General features: G+C 51.7%; 1 protein-coding gene across 2 annotated transcripts in view; it reads right to left on the reverse strand.

Annotated features, from left to right (window-relative positions):
* Nucleotides 1-599: 599 nt before the first annotated feature.
* Nucleotides 600-10,000, reverse strand: part of LOC138634293 (fidgetin-like) — a 29,480-nt gene continuing 20,079 nt past the window's right edge. For both annotated transcript variants that reach the window (XM_069721087.1, XM_069721088.1), the window contains exon 3: nt 600-3,280. In XM_069721087.1, the coding sequence (XP_069577188.1) occupies nt 1,005-3,280 (2,276 nt within the window). In that variant the 3' untranslated portion in view covers nt 600-1,004. The remainder of the gene's footprint in view (nt 3,281-10,000) is intronic.

A 10,000-nucleotide genomic window follows, 5' to 3' on the forward strand; every position in this document is an offset into this window, starting at 1 on the left:
GGGCGACCGAAGAAACAAACAAACAAAAACAACAACAAAAAAAAGACGTAATGTTTTTACTCTCACTTTCGACGATGTTCCTTCGATCCAGAACACATCCGGTACATTCACTGTCACCTCTTTGCTATTTCGTCCGAGCCACTCGCCCGGGTAATCCCCCCCTCATCTCCCCCCCACCCCACCCCCCCACGCCGACCTTTAGTGCTCGTCGTCACGGGACCTCCGAGGTTACTGTACAATTCACAAACGCGTTCCTGAGTGTTGTTTTGTTTGTTTGTTGACGTTTGTTTCCTTTTATCGGACGCGCCGGATCGAGAAGAGGTGAAAGAAGTGAGCCCCCACCCCCCCCCCCCACGATGGACGACCGCTCTCGGCGAGACGGTTAAAAAAAAAAAAGACGATCTAACGGCGACCGTCGTTTCCGCGGTTTTTTTTGTTTGTTTTTTTTTTGGTCTTTTTTCGTAGTTTTTTTTTTTCTCCCCCCCAGACTCACCGCTGAAGTGTTTAAAGCTCTTAATAGTCATCAGCTCATGCCATGAATGTAGATTTGTGAGGCAAAATAAAACCCTACCCCGCCACACACCCCCCCAAAGAAAAAAAGAAATATCAGAAAAGCACCACTTCAGGCACTTGGATAAAGCCGAACTCAAATCTCAAGAAAAACAACACCAGAACGATATTTACAGACGCCGGGGCGTCTCTTCCGAAGGCCGACCTGCTTCGCAACGTGTAAACAATGCCCGGCTTCTTCTTCTTCTGGAGCGGTCCAATGAAAAAAACTCACTCGGTAACTGCAACACAAAAAAACCCAAAAACAACAACAACAAAAACAACAACTTGCCGGTCGTCCCGTCCTCTCGGCACGCCGGAAAAAAAAAAAACAAAAAAAAAAAACCCAGAGAACTCGGCGGGTTCGCCCCTCGTTTTTTTTTGTTGTGTTTTCTTTCTTTCTTCTCTCGCTGTCTTCTCTCTCGGCGAAAAAAAATAAATAATAATCGATCGTCTCACTGACTGCAACCGAACATTTTGTTCCACTCGGTGTAAGTGTCGAGCTCTTTCTGCGATATACTGGCTTGGAATTTACAAAAGACGCTCTCGATGTCCGGGTAGGTGAGGGGCCGGATCTGCCCGCCCCGGGCCATCATGCCGGTCATGTCCATGCCCTGCGCCGAGACGTGCAGCAGGCCCACGAGGGCCTCCTGGCAGAGCCGGGCCAGGTCCAGTCCGGAGAAACCCTCGGTGCGCTGGACCAGCAGCGCCAGCTCCTCCTCGCTCAGGCAGTATTTGTGCTGCGACTGGACCAGGAGCTGGTTGACAATCTGGTGGCGGGCCGCGCTGTCCGGCGGGGGCGCCAGGACCCTCCGGGCGAAGTACCTGCGCAGCCCTTCGTCCATGTCCTGGGGTCTGCTGGTGGAGCAGACCACCAGCACCTGGTTGCCGCCGCCGTCGTCGCCCGAGCCCATGAGCAGCGAGTCCAGCTGGGCCAGCAGCTCCCCCTTCAGCCGGTTGACGGGGCTCTCGTCGCTGAGGTGCGCCGACAGCAGCATGTCCACCTCGCTGATGAACAGCACCGAGGGCTGCCGGCAGCGCGCCACCAGGAAGGACGCCCGGAGGATCTTCTCGCCGTCCGCCAGCCACTTGGTGGCCAGCGTGGAGCCGCTGAGCTGCAGGAACGGCGCCCCCAGCTGGCTGGCCAGGCAGCGGCCCAGCAACGTCCTGCCGCTGCCCCGCGGCCCGAACAGCAGCACGCAGCGCGGCGCCGGGCCCAAGCTGCTGAACATGTCCGGACGCAGGATGGGCCACAGGACCTCCTCCTTCAGGGTCGCCTTGGCCAGCTCCAGACCCGCGATGTCGCTCCAGTCCACCGGGGGGCCCTGCTGAACGATCTCGGACGTCACCATGTCCAGGAGGTGGGGGTCGCTGGTCTTCAGCTGCTCCTCGGCGGGCCGGGAGGAGGAGGAGGACGAGGAGGAGGTCGGCCCCGGCGCCGGGTGGGAGAGGTGGAGACGGTGGTCGTCGGCGCCGCCGCCTTGCTCGCCGAGGGACGGCGAGGTGAAGCCGGCGAGGGAGTCCGCCGAGCGGGAGCCCCCCAGGGTGGAGGAGACGTAGGCCGGCGGAGTCAGCGGCCCGCCCGCCGCCTGGCCGCCGTACTTCCTCTGCTGCTGCTCCGACGACATGGCCGACTGCTTCTGGGGGTTGAAAGGCAGCGACGACTTCTCGGCGCTCCTGTCGAAGCCGCCGCCGGCGCCGTTGGAGCCCCCGTTGGCGCTGCTGCTGTCCGCTATCCGGTACATGGGGCTCTCGGCGGAGCTGCGCGCCTGGCCGTAGCCGAAGTTGGCGTAAGAGGAGTCCAGCTCTGCCTGGCCCGCCATGTAGAAGGCTTTCCTCTTCAGGGAGTTGGAAGAGCTGCCGTTCAGAGGCGTGGGGGCGATTGGGGTCAGGTTGTGGCTCTGGTACGGGTATCCGGGTAAAGTGGAGGAGGGGGGGAGCGGCGTCGGGGCGGCGATGCCCGAGGGCAGGTACGAGGAGGGCGGCGGCGCTCCCCCGGGGCTGTACCCCGGCCCGACGGAGCTCTGAGCCGGGTAGCCCGCCGGCGGGTAGTTATAACTCGACAGGTTGGGCGAGCCCCCGTTGTAGGCCGGGACCAGGGTGGGGTGGGCGGGCGGCGGCGGCTGCAGGAGCCCGGAGCTGTGCAGCGGGGAGGGGAGCGCCGGGGTCGGGGCGGACTGGGAGCTGTAGCTGCTGTGCAGGTAGGAGCCGCTGTACGCCGGGCCGTATTCCTGAGAGGCCATGGAGGCGGAGTGGAGGGCGGTGGCCGCGTGGCTACCGCAGCTGCTGCTGGAGTAGCTGGGCTCGCTCAGGGTGGAGGAGGCCAGGCCCGGGGAGCTGCACATGCCGGACACCACCTCCGAGGCCGCCGCCACGCCGCCCTTGCGGACGGACACGCCCTCCGGGATGCAGCTCATGGGGTAGACGCCGTCCTGCCACGGCTCCGGCTCGCCCTTCCGCCCGTTCATGGCGCCCGGCGCCTCCGAGTACGAGCCGGGCATCTCCAGGATCCCCGAGTACTTCTCGGCGTACTTCTTGAGGAGGTTGGAGGCGGTGAGCGCCGAGATGTCGTCATTGGCCCAGGCGTACTGGTAGGCGGCGGAGCGCTGCAGGTGGCCCGGCACCGCCCGGTAGGCCTCGGCCTTGTGGGCCGGCGAGCGCGTGGTGGAAGAGATGTCGAAGTGCTGTTCGGCCCACTGGCTGTGCTCGGGGGTCCACTGCATCTTTAAGCCTGGCGGGGACACAAACAAACGCGTTAACATGTCGCTCAAATATATATATATATATATATATATATAAAATAAATAAAAAATTACTTGCGCAATAATTAAAATGACAACACCTTCAAATTGCTTGAAAAGGGAGGTGCGGGTCAATTAAAAAGGTGATGTTTATTCGAGAACGCCTGGATTTCCAAAGCTCGCGAGGACCCTGAAGGGAGCGCCGGTCGGGTGGAGGAGGGGTGGGAGGTAAGGGGGTGGCTGGAGACTCGGTTTGAAAATGCGCCACGAAGCAACACACGCGTTTAAAAAAGAAAAAAAGACAAAACTATCTGTGCCTGCGCGCACACGCACACGCACACAAACACACACACACACACACACACACACACACACACACACACACACACACACACACACACACTGACCCAGACGGACAAACACGCATGCTGCAGGAGCTGCAGCGAGCTATGAATTACAACACATTGTGTCTCAGGCTCAGTTCCTGTCTGCACCGCTCCACCTTGACCTCCTCCTCTCTCTCTCTCCTCCTCTCTCTCCCGACCGCTCTCTTTACCTCTCCGTCTGCCTCCTCTTCTTCACGCCTCTCTGCTGCCTCTCCACTCTTTTTTTTTTTTTTGGGGGGGGGGTGTGGGAGGGGGGTTTACTCGTCCATCCCCCCTCCCTCTCCCCCTTTTATTCCTCTTCACCTCCCTCTTTATACCGACTCCATCTATTTTTCGATATACATCCCTGTTCATTCCCTTTTTTTTTTTTTTTTTTTTTTTCCCTCTCACCCTCCTATTTACTCCCTCCTCCTCCTCCTCGCTCCACCTCATCTCAGACACACTCACCTGGCTCTCCAGCCCCCCCCCCCCCCACCCCCACCGCTCGTCCCCCACCCCCACCCTTTTTATTTTTTGTTTTATTGCCTCTGGAGGGCTGAGTGGAGAGCCACTGTTTCCTTTAATCCCAGCCAATGCCATCTGCAAACACCGACTCCGTCGGCCCCCCCGTGCGACTCCGTCGCCGTCTTCGCTATCAAAGCCGCGGCGCTATCAAAAGGCTGGACGCGGCGTAATCACAGCAGCCGCGTGGCACATTGAACCCCCCCTCCACCCCGTTTGATTTGACTTAGCGCACACAAATAAAGGATAATATCGGTGTCATTTAGGCTGCTTCCTCCGACTTATTGACTGGCAGCGGCTGCATGCGGAGACCCGCAGCCGGGGGTCCGGTGAGCAAGCCGCCCGCCTCGGAATTGGTTTATATATGTTGTGTGTGTGTGTGTGTGTGTGTGTGTGTGTGTGTGTGTGTGTGTGTGTGTGTGTGTGTGCGCGAGTAAAAAAAAAAGAAGAAAAAAGCAGCTCTCGCACAATAAAATCCGTTCACGGAGGGAGCAAATCTTCCCACTTCCTCCCGTCCATTTACCGCAAACACGCACACACACAGGAGGAGGAGGAAGAAGAGGATGATGATGATGATGAAGAAGAAGAAGAAAAAAAAAACGTTCACACTCTCTTGCTCTCTCTTTTTTTTTTTTCCGAGGCCTCGTGTTTGTTTGGTAACAACGCCGTGGAGGGGGAGGAAGGGGGGGGAGGAATCCCCCAGACTCCCATTTCCCCTCTCCCGACTCTCCCTCTCCAGCCGCCTCCCGGCAGACACCGGCGGCTAATTAGCAGAATGGCGATCTGCTAATTGTGTTAATTTACAACATTTTAGCCGAAGGGAGTCTCGCGAAGGAAAAAAAAAAAAAAGGGGGCCGGCGGGGCCCCGTCGGCCCCAGACAAAGAGCCGGTGGTGGTGGGGAGGGGGGGGGTTGTTTCTTTTTTTAATTTTTTATTATTAGCTGGGAGGCTTCCTTTGAATATTGAAATAAAATCGAGGAGGAAAAAGGAGCTCCTGAACAGATTGATTTCTGTTAAAACGTGTAAAAAAAACTACATTAAAAAAAAAAAAAACTCGCGCGGGCTTCGACGTCCGCCATTTTTGCGCCGACGCGGCGCCTCCGTGGCTCCACGCGGCGGCGGAGCCAAGCTCGGTGAGCTCGAACGCTCGGGACGAGGAAAACGTGAGTTCGAGATTAAGAAGCCGGCGATAGAACATCAAAGCTTCATTGTCTGATGCTGCTTTTTAAACTCTCTGGTGATGACACATATTATATATATGATATTATGCGTAATAATATGGAACCGAAGCGGGCGAGGACAAAAAAAAAAAAAGAAAAAAAAAGACGCCCGCGAGTCAGATCAAGCCGAGTACTCGTCATCAATAAATAAAAAAGGGACGCATCTTCTCCCGTCACGTCCCCGTCCCGCATGACTCTCCTCTCTGCAGCTGACAACATGCCCCCCGCCCCCTCCCTCCCCACCACAGCGTGACTCCGCTGCAGGAACATCCACCTTTACGCGTCATTATTTAAACAAAACAAAACCAACGAAAAAAAAGGCCCGACCCGTCCGTTCGCTGATTATCAACCCTCAGCTGTCAATTGAAAGACGCTGCGACGCCGTCATCAAGCACTCAACCTGCGACTGACGCGATGATAATAAAGTCCGTTTTTATAGGTTTTTATCATATAAAGAAATACGATAAACTGTAACATGTTGGTAATTAGTGTGAATGCTTCACAGCATTCGACTTTATTCTTCTGGATTTATTATTCCGGCTTCTTACGTGTGTTGTTTGATCGCTAACCAAAACCAAAGCCAAAACTAAACATTTTCTACTGGAAATGCATTTCCTGGTTTAGTTAACCGTCTCACGCAATTGAGGCGGTCCATACTGAGAAAAAAACAACAACATTATTTTACAGTGAAAACGGTCAACCGGGTCTGCTATGGCAAGAGAGCGCTAGCGGGACAGATAGCCACAGCTAAAGCTAAAAACTAAAAGGAAAAATGGAAGCGTTTGTAGCTCGTGACATTCTGGTACTTTAGTCAGCCGCCCAATATTGATTTAATAGTTACAGCTTGACAGGGTTTGATTTTTGTTTGTGTGATATTTTTGAGACATTTTGGATATAAAAGCTAATAACAGACCAACATTATGTTAGAGTAACAACAGGGAACCAGCTGGACTGATAGCCACGACGAGAGCTAAAGCTAAACTCGCCATGTGGGATTGAAAATGACACGCATTTTATTTATTTTTTTTAATTTTTATTTTTGGTACAAACATTCGTAGCAGCTGCAGAGACACGCGCGTTCACAATAAAATACGCGGCGAACGAGCAGGCGGGATTAAAATGGATGTTTCTTTCGCAGGGAAAACAGATCGATGGACGGACGGAGACGCGAAAGGACGAAAGACGGCGGCGAAACACTAAATAACAAGCCCCACACACACACACACACACACACACACACACACACACACACACACACACACACACACACACACACACACACACACACACACGCGCGCAGCCTGACACTCCATCAAACTCCAGATATGTGCTCTGCCTAAAGAAACACGAATGTTTCTAATTCCATCATTAATAAAGATAACATATATAAAAGAGTGTGTCGGGCTCCATCAGGGCTTTCATCTCCTCTATAATGAGGTTAATGCAGAGACACAGTGATTACCCCGGCAATGCAAATGAAGGCCAAATGATAACTTGCACTATTTAAATAAGGTAATAGCGATTACTCTACGTTATTCAAATGAGGACGGACGCTTTGAACCCGAGCGCTTTGAACTCGCTGCCTCCTTCTCCGGGAGAAAAAAAAAAAAAAAAAAACATTTGGAAAGAGACGGAGGAGGATTGACTTTGGGACCGTTCGGGAGGGGAAGAGGACGGGGAGGGGGAGGGGGTAATTCGGTGTGATGTAAACCGGGGGCGGCGAGCTAATAGACAAAAGTCGCTTAATGTGGCCTCGAACGACCTTGAAAAGTCGCAGAAGAAAGTCCCTTCAGTCGAAGATCCAAAGACAACGTCGAATCAACACCAAAAAAAAACAACAAAAAAAACCATCGGCCATTCATTTCCAGAAACTGTCAAGGCCCCCCACCCCCTCCTTTTTTTTTTTTTTTTTTTTTTTTTGAACAAAAATTAAAATATGAAAAGATTTCAGCTACTTGTGGAGCCCCGATTTCCATGAGCTTTCATATTGCAATGATTTATCTGCTGTGGCCTTCGTCGGGGGAAGGGAAGGGATGGTGGAGGGTGTGTGTGTGTGTGTGTGTGTGGGGGGGGGGGTCACAGGATTACATGCAAAAACGCTGCAGTTGAATGTTGTCCAAATTTCCTTTAGAGGAGCCGAATGCTTTATCTCTCTTTTTTTTTTTCTTTTTTTTTTTATGTTCGGAGCTGCGAGGCTGCAGCATATTTGATTTTCGCTCTACGTCCGGCATCTTTCAAACGTGTGGGGTTGTGAGGGGGAGTGTGGGAGGGAGGGGGGGGGGGGAGGGCAGGAGGCCTGGGGGAAATTTACAAAAAGCATTTTGGATGGACACATGATGCAGGGGAAAAGAAGAAGAAGAAGAAGAAAAAAAAAACAAGTGTGGGAAAGAAAAATAAAAAAAATAAAAAAAGCGGGGGGGGGGGGGGATCGTGCACTCAGCTGAAACAACATCCAACAGAAATCGTCTCCACCTTCAAGTCCAGTCTGCCAGGTTTTTCTTTTTTTTTCCCTCCTCCAGCCTCCTCGTAGAGAAGCCCTAATCATTCTCATTACACTCGGCGTCCATCTGCATCAACAGAGCTGCCTATTACCGTGTGTGTGTGTGTGTGTGTGTGTGTGTGTGTGTGTGTGTGCGCAGTAAACAGCTCTTTAGAGAGAGCTAATGAGCTCTTTTAAGTCTGTCTGCCGTGTGATTCTGCAAGCGGGGTGTCAGAGCAAACTGCCCATTTCGGTAACGTCATAATTAAGCCGTATGTATTTGTGCGTGTGTGTGTGTGTGGATAAAACAGACACACACACACACACACACACACAATCCGAGACAAGATGTACAAATGTTCGCGGCCTCTTTCTTTGTCTTTTCCCAACATAAACAGACACCAGAGAGACCTTCGAAGAAAAAAATAATTCTTTCTTTAAAAAAAAAAAAAAAAAAATCTGCAGAGGAAGAGGAGGAGGAAAGAAGAGGAGGAGGAGCTGCGTGACAAGCGATAACTTCATCAGGAGTAGACCTGCTTTCACACACCACCGGGGAAATCTAAGCAGCCAGTTATTCAAATCCTTATCAAATACACCAGAGGGCATCTTTTAACCTCTAAATCACCGCACGGCACTGCAAACCTCAATATGCGGCCTTACAGGATGTAGCTATTGTTTAACGACGTGTGTGTGTGTGTGTGTGTGTGTGTGTGTGTGTGTGTGTGTGTGTGTGTGTGTGTGTGTTCGACAACCTCAGGACTGGGTTGTTAATGAGTACGGCGCACACGTTCTGTGTCGAAGCCACGGGCGACGCCGCGCAAACCTACAGTAGAGATGTGATTAGGTTCCTCCACCAAAAAAAAGAAAAAGAAGAAGAAAAAAAGAAAAGAAAAGGCAATTAATTATGAAATTAGTCACGAAGCTGGTGTCTCACACACACACACACACACACACACACACACACACACACACACACACACACACACACACACACACACACACACACAGCGAAAGGTGAATTCACCCCTACGCCGGAGACAGAAATGTCATTTCTTTTTTAACAGGCTTTATTTGTCCCTCCCTCGCCCAAAAAAAAAAAAAAAGAAAAGAAGAAGAAGCGTGTTAACAGACACGCTAAATTTTTCATTTTTCATCGTCGGTGACGGACGACAAAACCGTCCGTTCCCTTTTTGAAAAAAAGTAAAAAAAGAAATGAAATGAAACAAAAAAAAAACAAAAAAAATTCCCCCTCTTTGAAGCCGACGGCTCGCCGTTCACGACGACTTAAGTCTGTCGCGGCGGCAGCGACGGCGACAACAACAACAACAACAGATAAGGGAGTAAACAGGGGGAGTTCAAAGTCTAGACGGGGCGAGCGGTGACCGGCAGAGACGAGCTGTCACTAACTCAAAGACGATTTAACAAAAAAAAAAAAAAAAAAAAGAGAGAGAGAGAGAGAGAAAAGAAAAGGGGATGGGAGAGAGAGAGAGAGAGACAGATCGCTGTAAAGATGACAGCTCGGGAGCTGCTCGCGATATACGGATATTTGACAAATGACGGCGTCTTCGTACAAAAAAAAAAAAAAGAAAAGAAAAGAAAAGAAAAATCTAATATTCATTGTAATCAGAGATCTTTGACCTCGGGAGAAGTTGTGCGCTGCTTCGACCGGCAAACTTTGAAACGTTCGCGGTGGAATCGAGCTGCACGGCGGTATTGGCAAGCTTAAAAAAATATATATATCGTAAATATATATATATATATAAATATATAGCAAATATTAGGGTGCGTTTAATGACGAGTCTAAATTTAGCCGAGGAGTCGAGACCCAAAGCGCTCCGAGTGCATTCCAGAGGCGTATCACCGCCGCCGCTATCAGATCTTCCTCCGAGCTGTATAAATTGACACTGTCTAAATTTCCTTTTTACTAGACAGACTATTGAATGGGCGGGTTAAATGGGTAAGGGCGCCGTTAAACAAATGCTCCGGATCAAGGAAATTGTGCGTGGCTCCTTTTTGTCATTCGGGGGAGGAAATTGAGAGGGATTCGGCGGGAGGGGAGCTCGGAGCCGCTAACGCGCCGCATTCATCTATAATGCACTCGGCCTGTCCGTCAGATACTCCATT

The sequence above is a fragment of the Brachyistius frenatus genome, unplaced genomic scaffold, assembly GCF_029030835.1.
Source record: "Brachyistius frenatus isolate BFR_SWC_R1_liver_20210118 unplaced genomic scaffold, ASM2903083v1 Contig_256, whole genome shotgun sequence".
Classification (NCBI taxonomy): Eukaryota; Metazoa; Chordata; class Actinopteri; family Embiotocidae; genus Brachyistius; species Brachyistius frenatus.